The sequence below is a fragment of the Panthera tigris genome, chromosome D2 (assembly GCF_018350195.1).
Source record: "Panthera tigris isolate Pti1 chromosome D2, P.tigris_Pti1_mat1.1, whole genome shotgun sequence".
In the NCBI taxonomy this organism is placed as follows: domain Eukaryota; kingdom Metazoa; phylum Chordata; class Mammalia; order Carnivora; family Felidae; genus Panthera; species Panthera tigris.
Window position 1 is genome coordinate 18,433,124 of NC_056670.1, and position 16,507 is coordinate 18,449,630.

Here is a 16,507-nt window from a genome sequence, read left to right on the forward strand (position 1 = left end):
AGGTCACGCTCTGAAGCATCTAGCTCTGCCACTTGATTCTCCTTCCTAATCTAAAAAAAAGTATGCCATCATTTGGCTGGAATTCTTTCCACGGCTTTATGTTTAAAAACTTAAAGGTATCGTGGGATATATCCATTGATGATACAGAGTAGTGGCTCTGTGTGTGTGTATTTCAGCGGTAGATAATCTCATCTAGATAAAACTTACATTGTATTAGACACCAGTTACCCTTTTACTTTTATGAAAAGCAGAATCTGTTACAATATACTGTAACTATTGTGCTCCAAAGATCATACTTTGGAGTCCTTACTAGATTTGTTATATATTTATAGCGTTTTTTGGGAACAGATACCTCACTACTTGGTTTTGACATCACATAGGTATGGTTACGTTGGGCAGGTAGCTACTTGAGTGTAACATCTTGTATCTACTATAAAGACTCGATAAGTGTGTTCAACATTTAAAGCTCCCTTATTTTAATAATTTGAAACAGTATCACAAAAACTTAAGATTCTCCACCTGACCCCCCAACCCCTCCCCAGCACAACCATTAGAACAAGACTATGGTAGCAAACAGAAGTCCTTTATTTCAGATATGTTCACGATTTCATTTTCTTCCCATTGCACTTTTGTTTTCTAGCTGGTCCAGTTCAGATGGTAAGGATGATCCAATTGAAGTATCTAAAGGCAGTATATTTGTGAAAATCTTACAGAAACTTTTAAAAGATGGTAAGTAGTTTGTTGACACTAGAAATTCTGGTGTCGCTCCTCAGTTTTAGAAATCTGAGAATGGGATTTGCCAAGGTGTCAATGCAAGGGCAGTTTAAGATTAAACAGTACCGTACTCAGAATTCGATTTGTTTAAAATGAAGGAAGGGTTGGGGTGCCTGAGTGGCTCAGTCAGTTAAGCGTCCGACCTCTCCTCAGGTCATGATCTCACGGCTCATGAGTTCAAGCCCCGCGTCAGACTCTGTGCTGACGGCTCAGAGCCTGGAGCCTGCTTTGAATTCTGTGTCTCCCTCTCTCCCTGCCCCTCCCCTGCTCACGCGCTCTCTCTCAAAAATACACAAATATTAAAATGAAGGGTTTTTTTCTTTCCTCTCCAATTGGGGGAGCATGTGTCAAGGTGAAGTCTCCATCCACATGGATCCTGGGGGACTCCAGTGGGCAAAGTCTCCATGCTGATTGGACAAGGAATAGATTCAAGTGTTGGTTGTGATACCAAAAATGTATATGATAAATGAGATGTAACTTTTTGTTATATAACTGACCATACTATGCTTAAGAATAAATTACAAATGCTTTTTCAAATCCATTTTGGATGTTAATACTCTAAAATTCATTTTAGGAACAAAATAAAAAGAAACAAGAAGGGAATGTGTTCTGCACATGCTCCCATACTAAAGCAGTGAGCAAAATTCCATTTGCTGATTGAGACACAAATTAGGTAAAGAAGCTTTTATGGACAAAATGCTGTTCTTAGGGAGGTATATGAATTAGAGGATGCAGTTGACCCTTGAACAGTGTGTGGATGAGGGGCACTGATCCCCAGCACAGTTGAAAATCTACATATAACATTTGACTCCCTAAAAACCTAACTGCTGATGGTCTGCTATTGACCAGAAGCCTTACCAGTAACACAGTTAACACATATTTTATATGTGTGTTATGTACTGTATTCTTATCATAAAGTAAGCTTAGAGAAATGAAAACGTTCTTAAGAAAATCATAAGAAAGAGAAAATACAGTCATAGTACTGTACTGTATTAAAAAAAAAAAAAAAATTCGCAGGTAAGTGGACCCTTGCAGTTCAAACCCGTGTTGTTCAGGGATCAGCTGTATTTTTACTTTTACCATTTTTTATATTACTGGGAGCTTAATATATGGAGAATGTTAGGAGAGATGAGCAATTTTGCACATTTTATACCTATGTGACTCGTATTATAGAATTGTTATCAAAACGTATGCTACTAAATTCAGGCAATGTGCAAAATAGGCTAACTTAGTGTTCACCAATCTTTTCAAATATAAGGACACTCTCTTTTATATCAAATGGAAAAAATACACAGTGATAAAAAGTTGTAAATTCAGCAGTCCTTCTAAATGGATGGGACTTCTATCCATCATACTGACATTTACACACATTTGAAAGGTTTCTATATATACATATGCAAGATACATTATTTAATCTACGAAAACATGCCAAATCCAGTCCCTGATACATAGTAGTCACTCAATAGACATTTGTCCTTTGAATGCCTGGAAGTATTTTGCAGATTCATAGGACTCATAGCCCCAACTCCTCTGCGATAGATTGTATTCCGCAGTCCTGTGTTTTAATTTTTTTTTAACGTTTATTTATTTTTGAGAGAGACAGAGCGTGAGCAGGGGAGGGACAGAGAGAGAGGGAGACACCGAATCCGAAGCAGGCTCCAGGCTCCGAGCTGTCAGCACAGAACCTGACGTGGGGCTCAAACTCACAAACTGTGAGATCATGACCCGAGCCGAAGTCAGTCGCTTAACTGACTGAACCACCCAGGCGCCCTTACAGTCCTCTATTTTAAAAAATCACTGGCTTAACCAAGTGAAATGAAGGAGGACCCTTAGAAAAGTTCTATGGAATTAACCACACCAACCAGTATTCTGAGGTTAAAGAGAAGCAAACTCTCAGTGTTTGTGTTTCAGAAGGTGTTTTTTTGGGGTTTTTTTGTTTTTTTTTTTTTATAGCCCATCTGTATGGGTCTCCTAGCATTAGTTTTCAGATTTTTAGTCTCCTTTTATAAGTGATCCAAAGAAAATGTAATTCTGTGACTAGATCACTTGGAACTTGCTCAGAAATGATTTGAACTTTTCTTCATGAAAAAGGAATACTTGATTGTTCCATATTGACAGATTTAATAGTACCTTCATTTTCAAAAATGAGCAAGTAATACAAAGGTTAATTAAGTCTTTACATTGTCACAAAATAAATAAAAACTAAAAATGAAATAAGGAAGGAATCTAGCAAAAGAACCTATTTTTTTGCTTGAAAGTATTTGAAATGCTTGAAATTCCAAAAGAGCTAAAACACACCAAAAGGCTTTCTCTTTTCTGTATTTGGAAATGAAGAAATGATATGGCTGACTTCTATGTATGGTTGAAGAGTTGAAGAGTTGGAAACCATTTGGACCCAAATCCAATGCTGTCCATGAAATTTGTTCTTCTAAAAGTGCCACAGAGGGGCACCTGGGTGGCCATCGGTTGAGCATCTGACTCTTGGTTTTGGCTCAGGTCATGATCTCGCAGTTCGTGGGTTCAAGCCCCATTCTGGGCTCTGCAGCTGGTAGCATGGAGCCTGCTTGGGTTCTCTCTCTCTCTCCCTCCCTCTCTCTGTCCCTCCCTCGCTCAAGCTGTCTCTTTCTCTCTCTCTCTCTCTCAAAAAAAAGGTAAAAAAAAAAAGTGCCACAGAATTGAATTGTGGGTAAATAAGTGGTGCTCTTTAAAGGTGACTTTGCTGTTTTTGTTATTCTTAGATCTTACTCATAAGGACAACAGGAATGTAAAGTTGTGAAGAATTATTACATTGTGACCAAAGGAGAAAAACAAGTACAAATATTATATTATAGAAATATATATAAGTATATATAAATATATATAATACATATATATATAATACATTCAGACACATTTACATACATACATACATGTACAAATTAAAGGTATATGTATTTATTATATATAACAAGAAGCCAAAGACATTTATTTTTAGAACCTTTTTAATAATATAGTTACTATATACAATGGTAAATATTTTTAAAGACAGATCCTGAAGATAGAGAGTTATAGGTAGCCTCATATTTCATAAGCTCTGACAGCCAACAATTACTTCAGCTTGTGGAAATGTATTCATCCTACAGATATATTTAACTTACCCATACAGAGCTTTTCAGTTTGTTTTTATATATTATTGAAGTACATTATCCACACAAAATAAAATGCACGTATCATTATATATGGAGTTTAAATTTTTTTCTAATTAGTCACCAGTATTTAATAGTTGAGAAGAGTTCTTACAAAAGTCTTCTTTTCTTTTCTTTTTTTAATTTTTTTTAATGTTTGTTTTTTTTGACAGAGAGACAGAGCATGAGCGGGGGAGGGGCAGAGAGAGAGAGGGAGACACAGAATCCGAAGCCGCCTCCAGGCTCTGAGCTGTCAGGACAGAGCCTGACGTGGGGCTCGAACTCACGAGCTGTGAGATCATGACCTGAGCCGAAGTCGGACACTCAACCGACTGAGCCACCCAGGCGCCCCACAAAAGTCTTATTTTCTTAATTCTCTTAAGAATCAAACTATTTGCCTAAACTGAACTGATCTATTTATCTGGCAACAGTAAACTGGATCTGATGAGCACTGCCCCCTTTGGATGAGGCATTGGCTCTAAGTTTACCAACGTCCCCGAGGCCACCTTCCTCATAACCACCTGCCGGAGTTTTTGGCCCCAGCTGAAACGAAAAGAAACCCACCAAATATTAGTTCTAAACAGAGGGCGTGCCCCGTAAAAATAGAAGCCAAATAAGATGTTACATTTTTTTAGAGAATTGATCTTTTAGAAACTAATGTATTTTCACAAGTTTAATACTGTTTTACAGATAAAAAGTCTTTATTGAAAGTATTTTAATTATAATAAATGATGTATAAATATTTTGAATTTAGCCTCATAACATTCATTAACCAGATTTTTATTATATTACAATTAAGTACCAAAAACGGTGCTAGGCACTTTGAGGGCCTTTGATTTTGAGACCCTTATGCTAATGTAACGGATTATAAAATACTGTCTTATATGAAAATTTTTTTTCCAGTTTTCTTTATCAGGCGAGAAAACTGTACATGCCTTTTTGTAACTACACAGATCTTGATTTCAGCAGTTCTGTCTCATCAGTGCTCATTGGCTTTCTGGCTTTTAGAGGACTAATGAAATGGTTCTTCACCTGTCTCACTTTTAACTATAATATATATTTTGAGAGACTGTAGCTAGCTTTCATGACATTGCATTTACTGAATTATTTCCCTATACATATAATTGGATACATATTTAATATATATAACTGTCAAAATATTGGAATATGTAATTATAAGATACTTGAAATACCTGAATACATAATTGTTGGAATATATAATTGTTTGAAATATTTGTTCTCAGGTGATTGTTAGTTAAAAACTCCCACGTTGAAGAAATAAATGACTTAAACTGTAGAGAAAAATGAAAATATTTCAGGTCTTATTAAAGACTTTAATTAGATTGGCTGTTTTGACCACTAGGGGGAAAAAAACACTCAAGCAACCTCTTCTAAGTAAAGCATATCGTGTTGTTAGATCTGCAAGTGTGTTTGACCGTGGAAGGAATTTAGAACAGAGTATTTCCCAATAGTGGAGTGACATTATATTTTAAATAGAAGCACAGATGCTGTTATCATCAATCATCTTAATTCATTTGAGAGTTTTATCAAAGTAAAAAAGGACTTTCTGTGTTTGTGTTTATAGGCATTCAGCTCAGTGAATACCTGCCAGAGGTGAAAGACCTCCTACAGGCAGACCAGCTTGGGAGCCTCAAGTCTAATCCTTACTTTGAGTTTGTTTTGAAAGCGAACTATGAATATTATGTCCGCGGACAAGTGTAACTTCTGAAAATGGTCACTGCTGCTAACAATTTGTACAGGCTCGTCCTTAGAAAAATCTTAGACCTTAAATATCTAAAAGTTTGTACAGTTTTATAACATGAATTACTGAATTTTTTGTACTTTATTTGGAAACGGCCGTGTGACTGTAGTTTTTTGTTTTTTAGTTACAAGATCTTTTCTCCTTTTGCCATCGATTCATCACCTGTTATTTCCCTGCTGGCTACCCTTCTCATTCCATCAAGGGCTCTGGAGTTCTTGTTCTAGTTGTGGCTATTTGCACAAAGCACTTCTAGGCCTCAGTCCCTATAACTCTGAACATGACAGGATTGCACTGATTGTCTCTGAGATTGCTGTCGCTCTGGAGACTGTGCACTGAGGAGAATTGGGAGTCTGGTATCCGTTTGGGTTAGGGCTGCTGCGAAATGTCCAGGAAGACAGATGTCAGATTTGGTGACTTGCTGTAGGACCGAAAGACAAAACAAGTGGGCATAATTCCTGTGAGTTTGAGAACTGCTTAATTCACTGGGAAAATACTATACATTTCCATGTAAATAGAGTATTAGAGTAGTGAGTAAAACACTTAAGTGGTAACCTGCCTGCAAGTTACCATATGGTAAATTTGTAGTATTAAAGTTAGTTATGGCCTTTCAGTATGGGGATTCAAGCTGTATTTTCAAAGTGATTTACACTGAATTCCTGCTTTGCCACAGTCTGGCTAACATAGAGCATGTGTTACGCTAGAAGCCGTTATGGGTTTTCTTAACACGGCATCTGATTTACTGAAAAGTAGTGGCTCTCAGAGCTTCATTGTTCTGACTAGTGTCATTACTCAGTTTTTCTCAGCTTTAAATAAAGACTAGAGGTTGCACAGGGTGTTGCTGGCATATTCAGATTCTGGCCCAGTTGAATGCTCACTAAACAGCTCGCTCCAACAGCTGAAAAGGTCAGAAGTTAAATATGGTAAAGAGTCCGGTGCCTGGTTTCACAAAGTGCGGCCACCGTGCCTCTCTTCCCGTGCCCTCTTCCCCTCTAGGCTTCAAATCCAGCCTTTGAACATGTTGGCAAGAACAGGTTAATGGAGCTCGTTACATTAATAACCAGAGGAAAGACACTACCAGTCTTGTCTTTTTCTGTTTGCAGCTTGTGTGCTGGGACAGCATGAGGGTCCCGGTTAGGAGTATATGGAAGGGTGCGGTGCTAAGGGAAGGTCGGAAGAACTTGTCAGGTGGCAGGGAAGAGATGGTTGAACTCTTGTGTTCTAAGCCGAGGCTTTGCTTTTACATAGACATTAACAGTTCTTGCCCGTATGATCCTTTTTAGATACTCGTGTGCTCTGGGAACACAAGATGGTGCCCCCTTCACATGCTACCACAAATCTAAGTATCCCTAATGTGACAGGAAAGCCAGTCTGACGGTGACCCTGGCCCCATTGATTGCCTGATGTCAAATTGCTGCTCTCACGGTGTAATGCATAGTTGTCTTATGTTGAGGGAGGAGAAGCCTCACTCTTCTAGCTCTGTCTCTTAGCCTGGCACCAAAATGGTTGGGTTTTTTAAAATTAATAAAATTAAGGTCGAAGGTTTTAAGTAACTTTTCTAAATTTTAAAAAGTTGTTTCACAGTGTAGTCTTTATCAAAGAATTACTGATCTTTGTATAAATTGAGTAATAAAGGCACATTATAAAGGTGAGCATGTTTTCTAAGGAAAGAGAACATTACTGCCTTGGGAAGGGGTTTTTTTCACTCCTGTCTTTGCTCTTCTGAAAGTCACAGTTTGCAGCCTCAATTACATGAAGCAACGCAGTTTTTGATAGCAGCCAGCTTCGTGCTCTGGTATGTTTCGTTTTAAGACTTTGTGAATGTATCAAGGGTGAAGGTAGAACCTGAGATACACGTAAGGGACTTGCTGAAACCCTTAGCGAAGTAAAAGGCTACAGACACCCTCTGTCACAGGGATTTTGTTTTTGAAGAAGCCCTCGAAATCGGATTCTTTCTTTGACTTCGGGGTCCGAATCAAAATGCTGAAGTCTGTCACCCGCCAAGCGCACGAGGCCCACGCAAAGGGCACACGGCACATTTCCCCTTCGAGGTGGATTGCTCTCTCTAGTAGCGGGAACAGACGGAAAGCCACGTCACAATGTCGTCAGGCTCCCCCTTGATCTCTTGTGATCCATCACACTTGTACATCTTGAGGCTGATAACTACAGAAAAAGGTAGTCCCACCTTTTTATCCCTGGACCTTTTATTGGAGAATGCCTGAAGAGAAAGTAGTTTTACGTACTCCTATGTAAAATCCACTCATTAAATACAAAAATGCAATTTTAAAAAATAATTTTGTGTAATTCTAAAATTATGAAAAGCTGTAGAAAATGTAAAACCTATTTTTTTTTTAAAGTATGTGGAAGAACATAAACCCCCATAATACCACCAGCCAGAAATCATTTCAGTTACCAGCTTAGAATGCATTTTAGAGGCACCTGGCTGGCTCTGTTGGAAGAGCGTGCATCTCTGGATCTCGGCGTCATGAGTTCGAGCTCCATGTTGGGTGTAGAGATTACTTAAATAAACTTAAAAAAAAAAAAGGTATCTTAGACTATGTGGGACTGTCCATACTTTATAACCCAATGTATATTATGAGCATCTCCATATATCCTTAATCCAATGTTTCCCAACCTTTTTCCCATTGGCATCCCTAAGGGATCTTTTTAGACACTTTTGCCCTAATCACTCCACCCCCATCCCTCCATGAAAATTTAATACTGCAGATAGATAGATAGATAGACAGACATACACACACACACATAATGTACTATGCCTTTGGAGGCCACAAATCATTGTAATATCTAAGTTTTTTTCACCCCCCCCCCCAAGAAACAGTTTCCCCCCTTTGAGAATGCATGATTTTTCAAGATACAATTTTCTAATGAGTGCCTGACGCTTTACCACATGGCTATGCCATGGTTTATTTAACAGTTCTCCCTTCTTAATGATCTTAACATTTGAGTTCATGGTTTGGGTTTGGGTTGGTTTTTTTTTTTTTTTTTTTTTTTTTTTTGCCATTTTAAATAATAGAATAAATCTTTCTACAAAAATCTCTGTGCGCTCCAAGTTCCTTTAAAATTACATGACTTTTCCTGCTCAGTTTGTGATGATGCTTATACATGTTTAGTGAACAGTTATAATCATTTTGAATGTCCTTTGCTCACCTACCCACCACCCCCCCCACCTCCTTCAGACACTCAGAAGAAAGATATTGTACTATTTATTGAGCACTTCTGTCCCAGGCACTTCTGTCCAAGTCAGTCTTAAGGAGTAGGTAGTACCCTCAGTTGAGAATACAGAGTCTTTCTTGAAATGACCTGCCCAAGGCCACAGAGCCATTCAGAAGGGGTGAGGGGCATACCCAGAAATGCCAAGTGCAGATTTTTCACCAGGTTCTTATGCCAGATATTAGGAGGTAGTGGGGGCAGAACGAGAGGTGACGGAAGCCGTCACTTCCAGGGCAGAAGCCGTGACTTCATTTCTGGATGTCCTTGGCTCCTGTTGGAAAAGATCCCTTGAGGATCTTTTATATTTCCAGAAGGAAACCAAGTTTTGGGGAGGATTGAAGGAAGGGAGAAAAGTGCTCCTGGTGGGAGGGGGAGTCGCCCAAGCCCCAGCTGTGGGACCCCGGGGGCCCTGTGGTCTGACTCACCGAGCCTTACTTTTCTGAGTTTTAACTGAGTTTTAACATTGAATGGCATGACTAGTACGGGTCTTATTTCCCTCAGAATAGTTACGAGCATCCAAGGGAACCATGTGAAAGCACGTAAAGCGTTCTATGAATTCGTATTTGAATCAGGAAATAACAATGGGAGGCTGAGACGCAGCAAGGTGGCTCACAGATGAGTGAGGAACTGAGGGGACAGGGCTCTGGAGAAGACAGCTGAGCGGCAGCCCAAGGCCCCGTCAGAGTGTCAAGAGCCGGGGAAAACTTAGAAGCCGACGCTCTCTGTCAAGCATTCCCTCCGTGGCTGAGCTTTACTTGGCGATAGTTCTCAAAAGGCTACGCGGGCAGCCACCCGCTTACTAGGCGAGAGCAGAGCACTGCTGTGTTCCCCCAAACCGTACATGTATGGAGGTGGCCTTTCCACTCACCCGTCAGGTCTATTCCCTAGGCCAATGAGAACTCAACAAGACCAGGATGGGATTGGGTGGCCCCGTGGTGACCCGTCAAGAGACCATTTAAACAGCCCCAACCGTGGACGGAGAGCAGATGTCCGGCCCTGTGTTCTCGGGCCCCAGCTCCCGAGGTTTCCTTCCCTTGGGTTTTCTTCATAGCTTTTCACGTGTCTTTGACACCGATAGACTCCGGGCTCAAAAGCTTGCTGTAGGAGAGAGAGGAAGCACACTGAGCAAGAGGTTTGGAAGATACTGGCAGCCCAGTTCCCCTTTTTAAAAAGGCAACAAATTCTTAGGTATCCTTGCTACTTTCAGGCCAGAATTTAAGCTTTACCCCTCAAAATTGTGCATACAGTGCATTTGCAGGGTTTTTTCGGATTTTTGTTTTGTTTTTTTTTTTTGGGGGGGGGGCGTCTTTTTGTTTGTTTCCTTCCTAGCATCTTCACTACCCACTGACAGCAGGACAGAAGGTATTAAAAAGGACACGTAGCTCTGTCTGTTACTCACTCGTTCTCTGCAACAACTGAAAAAGCCACATGTGAAAGAAACTACAGCAGCTTTTAGCTGACTCTTCATACTCCCGACATAGGCCCCCTGCTAAACAAACTTCATTTTTTAATGGACTTTGATGGTTTAGGAAGAGCTGCCATGATGTGGGCTACCGGGGAGGGTTACATGTGCCTTTATATCCGTCCTCCGGGGAATCCACACCTGTCCCCCTTGCCCAGCTCCACGACCAAATGCGAACTGCAACTATTTTGGGAACACTTAAGCCCATCAGAAAAATGAATGGTTCCATTCGCGCTGGCACCACAGCACCGATGTACCCGCTCCAAGCATGTCACTGAGTTCATCACAGAAAACCGTCTCTCCTTCTGCCTTCGATGGCAGGGTTAGGACTGCGCTTGTTCCCCAACCCCCACCCCCACCCCCACCCCCACCCCTGCCGAAAATGCGAGTCCGGCACCGACTGGATAACCTCTTCTGACCCTCGCTCCACCTTACCATAAGTAGATCCAAATCCTTCTAGAAAATCTGAAAGGCATATCCCCATGTATCAGTGGTATAAATAGAACCGCTTCAGCAGGCTCTGGTAGAGGGTGAGTTGCTCCAAGGTGGACTGGGAAGCGGCCTGGCCTTGGCAAGGCTGCACCCTCTAAATAGAAAGATGAGTTTGTTCAGCCTTTGCAGAAGGAAAAATTGCTACCCATCCTAGAGTGCAATGTCCTTGTCCTCTTTACTGGGAGGAAGGTCGAGCAAGGTCTCATTTAGTAAGGGCGCTTCGCCCATTCCACCACCGGGTGGGGAGTTGTGACCCCTGCCTTTCAGCCCCAGGACCGGGACACTCTTAGTCCCACCAGGGAGGTGGGGGTTTGGGGGCTCAGCCCAGCCCACCCAACCTGGGGCAGGTTCAGTCCGGGAGGAAGAGAACACCCACCACCAGCACCACCAAATTCACTCCCTTCACGAACACCCGAGTGCGCTGCGTGTCACTGAGAGGAACAGCTCCGGCTGCCCTGGCGTTGTGCCTGGCGCGGCCAGGGCCGCCGCCCGGGCCTGTCCCCGGGAGCCCTCCTCCTCCTCCTCCTCCTCCTCCCTGCCTCTCTGCCCTCTCCTCCCGCCGCCAGCTGTCTGGCCCGCGACAGCTGCGCGCCCTCCCGCCGCCGGTGGCCCTCTCCGCGGTGGGGGCGGGTCAGCCCTCCGAATCGGGGAGCTCAGGGGTGGGAAGGGAGAGGCCAAGTTCACCGGGGAGCGGGGGTCGCCTTCCTTCCCTTCCTGGGACGCCTTCCTTCCCTTCCTGTGACCGCTTCTCCCATCCTCTCTTGTCCCACCACTGGGACACGGCTCCCTCCTCCCTGTAGCCGCACGTGGGGCTCTGAGGGTCTGAGTAAACCCAAAGAAGGGATGAAATGTGGGAGGCACCCTCCGGAGCGCCCTGTGCGAGCAGAGCGGACAGGGTGGGGAGGCCTTGCGGACAGGTGCAGCTCCGGGAGCGCAGGCGCACACGCGCACCCACTGGCGCTCGCGGTGACCCTCGCCCCACCCCATCCCCTCGGGCGGGCAACTGGGCCGGGTCGGGAGGGGCCGACCGGCCGGGGAGACACTCCATATACGGCCCGGCCCGCGTTACCTGGGCTCGGGCCAGGCCGCTCCTTCTTTGGTCAGCGCAGGGGACCCGGGCGGGGACCCAGGCCGCGAGCCGGCTGGGGGACGGGGCTCCAGTGCCCAACACCCAAATATGGCTCGAGAAGGGGAGCGACATTCCTGCGGGGCGGCGCGGGGGGGAGCGCCCGCGGGCTATATAAAACCTGAGCGCGAGGACCAGCGGCCACCGCAGCGGACAGCGCCGAGAGAAGCCTCGCTTCCCTCCCGCGGCGACCAGGGCCCGAGCCGGAGAGCAGCAGGTGTAGCCACCCGCCCAGGTAGGGCGGGAGTGGGGGAGGGGGCCGGGGACAGGAGAACAACAGGACAGGGGGTCAAGGTGACAGGGGACCACCGAGGGAAGCCTGGAGAACTCCGGGTAGAACCCAACCGACTCACCCGATCAGCCCCAAGGCCTGCTTTCTGCCCGCCCACCCCGTGGCTGGGTCCTCAGAGCCACACGCGCTTTATAGAGGAGGGCCGAGGCCATCAGCTTTGGGAAACATCTCCAAATTTATCCCCAGCCCCTTCGGGCTCCTTTACCTGGCGTTCCGTATGTGCCGGGTGGATTAGAGGTTTTGCTTTAGTCGTCCCAAGGGCAATGCCTTCCCGAGGAAGGCCGGAGCCCGAGAGCAGCAAGGGCCGCAATTCTCTGGGGTCGCCATCAGGCGAAACGGTGCCTCTGTTCTGAGGTTGGAATGTCGTGGGGGTCCGGAATGGGCCACTCCTCTCTGGACGGAGCACCAAAGCCCTTCCCACGGGCATCTCCTTCGGCCCCCACGCTCGCCCGGCGAGCAGGTATCGCCCGCCTCGACCGCCCAGACGAGGCCGCCGAGGCGCCGAGGCCTGGGGCGCCAGCGCCCGGCTCCTGCGTCAGGTAGCCTGCAGCGAAGGCAGAGGTGTCCGGGCGGACACTGTGCCGGGGATCCCGGGGTGGAGAAATTCTCCGAGATTCTCCGCAGCGCGGCCCTGAGCCCGGGGAGCGAAGCCCGCCAGGGTGCCCTTGGCCGCTCCCCTGGCCGGCGGCGCGCGGCTCGGGGCTGGGGACGTCCGTCGGTCCCCGGGAAGGGAGGGCGCTCGGGCCGTCGGGGACTCCTGCGCTGTCGCGTCGTGCGTCTCCACGGCCTTCTTGTCCTTTACAGAAACCAGACACCATGTGTGACGAAGACGAGACCACCGCCCTCGTGTGCGACAATGGCTCCGGCCTGGTGAAAGCCGGCTTCGCCGGCGACGACGCCCCTAGGGCCGTGTTCCCTTCCATCGTGGGCCGCCCTCGCCACCAGGTCAGGCTGCCCGTCCGCGGAGGGAGCCGGGCGGGGGTCCTCCCCCAACCCCCCGGGTAGGCCAGCCGCGGTCGCGGGAGTCGCCGTAACGTGGGCGTGGTGTCCCCGCTCCGCAGGGCGTCATGGTAGGTATGGGTCAGAAAGATTCCTACGTGGGCGACGAGGCGCAGAGCAAGAGAGGCATCCTGACCCTGAAGTACCCCATTGAGCACGGCATCATCACCAACTGGGACGACATGGAGAAGATCTGGCACCACACCTTCTACAACGAGCTCCGCGTGGCCCCCGAGGAGCACCCCACCCTGCTCACCGAGGCCCCCCTCAACCCCAAGGCCAACCGCGAGAAGATGACCCAGATCATGTTTGAGACCTTCAACGTGCCCGCCATGTACGTGGCCATCCAGGCCGTGCTGTCCCTCTACGCCTCCGGCCGTACCACCGGTGAGTGCGCGCGGGGCCGCCCCGCTCCCCCGCTCCCGCCCGCCGCGCGCGCCCGCGCCCGGCCTCGGGGGCGCGCGCTCACCCCCGCCGTGTGCCCCGCCCCGCCCCCCGCGCAGGCATCGTGCTCGACTCCGGCGACGGCGTCACCCACAACGTGCCCATCTATGAGGGCTACGCCCTGCCGCACGCCATCATGCGCCTGGACTTGGCCGGCCGCGACCTCACCGACTACCTGATGAAGATCCTCACTGAGCGCGGCTACTCCTTCGTGACCACAGGTGCGCGGCGCTCCGGGCTCCCCGGGCGGGCGGGGTGGCGCGCGGGCCCCGGGGCCCTGCGCTGAGGGCGCCTCTCCTGCCCCTGCCCCCCCACAGCTGAGCGCGAGATCGTGCGCGACATCAAGGAGAAGCTGTGCTACGTGGCCCTGGACTTCGAGAACGAGATGGCGACGGCCGCCTCCTCCTCCTCCCTGGAGAAGAGCTACGAGCTGCCCGACGGACAGGTCATCACCATCGGTAACGAGCGCTTCCGTTGCCCGGAGACGCTCTTCCAGCCCTCCTTCATCGGTGAGTCCCGCTCGCCGGCCTCCCCGGGAGCCCCGGGGCCCCGCCCGGTCCCCGGCTCGCACCCGCCGGCTCACGCTGCTCCCTGCGGCCCCCAGGCATGGAGTCGGCGGGCATCCACGAGACCACCTACAACAGCATCATGAAGTGCGACATCGACATCAGGAAGGACCTGTACGCCAACAACGTCATGTCGGGGGGCACCACCATGTACCCGGGTATCGCTGACCGCATGCAGAAGGAGATCACGGCGCTGGCCCCCAGCACCATGAAGATCAAGGTTGGCGGCGGCCCGCGCCCCCTGCCCGCGGGTGGGCCCCGGGGTGCGGCCCTCGCCGGCCTGACGCGCTCCCTGTCTTACAGATCATCGCCCCGCCTGAGCGCAAGTACTCGGTGTGGATCGGCGGCTCCATCCTGGCCTCGCTGTCCACCTTCCAGCAGATGTGGATCACCAAGCAGGAGTACGACGAGGCTGGCCCCTCCATCGTCCACCGCAAATGCTTCTAGACCCCATTCCACCAACAGCGTGCGAATTCTCCTCAGGACGACAAATCTGCTCAGGTTGCAGGTGGCTGACCTCGAGTCACCGCGCAGCAACTCCGTCTCTAACAACTTGAGTTGCCGCAGCCGCAATCCGACACAATGTTTATAACGTGTACATACATTAACTTATTTACCTCATTTTGTTATTTTTAAAACAAAGCCCTGTGGAAGGAAATGGAAAACTTGAAGCATTAAACTCAGCCATTCTGTCTGTTGCGTAAAGTTGTTCCTTGTGTTTATTTGCCGGGGCGGGGGGAGTCGCAGGGGGCAAGGGAGGAAGAGGGACCCCCACCTTCCTGCGTGACTTTTCACAATACTCGGAATGAGCGCGCTCCTTGCGACGCCTTAGTTAAGTCTTCCCTTGCTCGCGGTCTCCCCCTCTGGATCAGATCCGTTCCCAAACACTGGCGGGCCCGCCCCTCTGGTAGGTGGCGAGGCCATCTCTCCCACCGCGGGCTCTGGGGTGGCCGCCGGCGGGCGGGTGGCTCTGGCCAGCGGCCGGCGGCGGGCGCTGTCCACGGTGCTGGCGCCGGGAGCCGCCCCTCAGAGCGCATTTCCGTCCCACCTTAAGGGATCGGCCTTCCCTACTGCATCTGGAGATCTAACTGAAAAAGTGGTGCGCTGCATTTAATGAACCAGCTTTCATCTGCAAGGGAAGGCGGTCACTTCTCTTCCCGACTGGGAAGTCCTTTGCTTGGTGCCAAGGCGACGGAAGTGCCTCTTCCAGGGTGGGGGCTGGGGAGGAGCGCCGCCCAGAGGTGGGAGGAAGGTAAGGGACACGTGCGCTTTCCAGAAAGGGCGGCGCGTGCAGGGCTGGGCCGGGCACGGAGGGCAGCCCAGCAAGGAGGGGTCTGCGGCGAGTGGAGCTGAGACTGGCACTGGCACTGGTGCCAGTGGAGCGGGAGTAGTGAAGAGGAGTAAACAAGGAAGAAGGAAGACGACCGCCCTCCTTCCCAGCACTCGCAATGTTCCAAAAGGCACGAAATATACTAACAGAGTAGGAATTTCTATGGGACAGCACAGCCGTCTTCTTTAAAACAAAAACAGAACTACCTTAATGGCTTCTAGTCAAGATTACCAAGGACGGTGGTACCTAAATAAAATCGATTTTGACTCAAGGCAGGTAATAAACTCTTTTGGAGATAGGCTTATAAGTAGAATTAACAATATGCAATGTTATATGCCACATAGCCATGTGTTTATTCATTCTCTCCTTTCCTTTTTGAAAAGGTTCTGAAATCCTTGAGGCCTCGAAGGTGGGAATGACTGCCAAATGCAGAGATCAAGAAAATCAATAATTCGGTAGAATTTAAAATGTTAATAAAACAAGCATATGATACTATGTGTTATTGCCCACCAAGGGTGGATAGATGTTTAAAATGGGCTACATCCTAGTCTCTCAGAGGAATCTAGGTTTTACTGATAACAGTAAATATACATAGGCATACATGATCAAACAAAACACACACACAGCCCGAATAATCATGTAGCCGGCAGCCTGGAAAAAATGTCAGAATTACAAGAGTTAGCTAATTGTCATGTTGTTGGTTTTTTTAATTTAAAAAAGATTTGTTTCTGAGAGAGAGAGAGAGCGAGCACGAGTGGGAGACAGGCAGAGAGAGAGAGGAAGACAGAGGGTCCAAAGTGGGCTCTGTGCTGACAGCAGAGAGCCCGATGCTCATGTTAAGTGTTTTTTAACCAAAACCCAACATCAC

General features: G+C 47.9%; 2 protein-coding genes and 1 long non-coding RNA gene across 6 annotated transcripts in view; 2 read left to right on the forward strand and 1 right to left on the reverse strand.

Moving 5' to 3' along the window:
- NUP133 (nucleoporin 133) overlaps positions 1-7,349 on the forward strand; it is a 55,413-nt gene extending 48,064 nt beyond the window's left edge. For 3 of the 4 annotated variants that reach the window (XM_007085999.3, XM_042960621.1, XM_042960622.1), the window contains exons 25-26: positions 641-729; positions 5,524-7,349. In XM_007085999.3, coding sequence (XP_007086061.1) covers positions 641-729; positions 5,524-5,660 — 226 coding nt within the window. In that variant the 3' untranslated portion in view covers positions 5,661-7,349. Of the gene's footprint in view, positions 1-640; positions 730-3,512; positions 3,586-5,523 lie in introns of all 4 variants that reach the window. The other variant, XM_042960620.1, reaches the window with a different exon arrangement.
- Positions 7,350-8,946: 1,597 nt separating this feature from the next.
- On the reverse strand, positions 8,947-13,062 carry LOC122231791. The gene is made up of 3 exons (XR_006209028.1): positions 12,506-13,062; positions 10,826-10,976; positions 8,947-10,026 (listed from the first exon to the last, which is right to left on the reverse strand). It is a non-coding gene; the product is annotated as an uncharacterized LOC122231791 (long non-coding RNA).
- ACTA1 (actin alpha 1, skeletal muscle) lies at positions 12,134-15,014 on the forward strand. Its single transcript, XM_042960251.1, has 7 exons — positions 12,134-12,243; positions 13,105-13,245; positions 13,362-13,686; positions 13,803-13,964; positions 14,061-14,252; positions 14,348-14,529; positions 14,613-15,014. The coding sequence occupies exons 2-7, from the start codon at positions 13,117-13,119 to the stop codon at positions 14,754-14,756; spliced, it is 1,134 nt and encodes a 377-aa protein (XP_042816185.1). The 5' UTR covers positions 12,134-12,243; positions 13,105-13,116; the 3' UTR covers positions 14,757-15,014.
- The last annotated feature ends 1,493 nt before the right edge of the window (positions 15,015-16,507 follow it).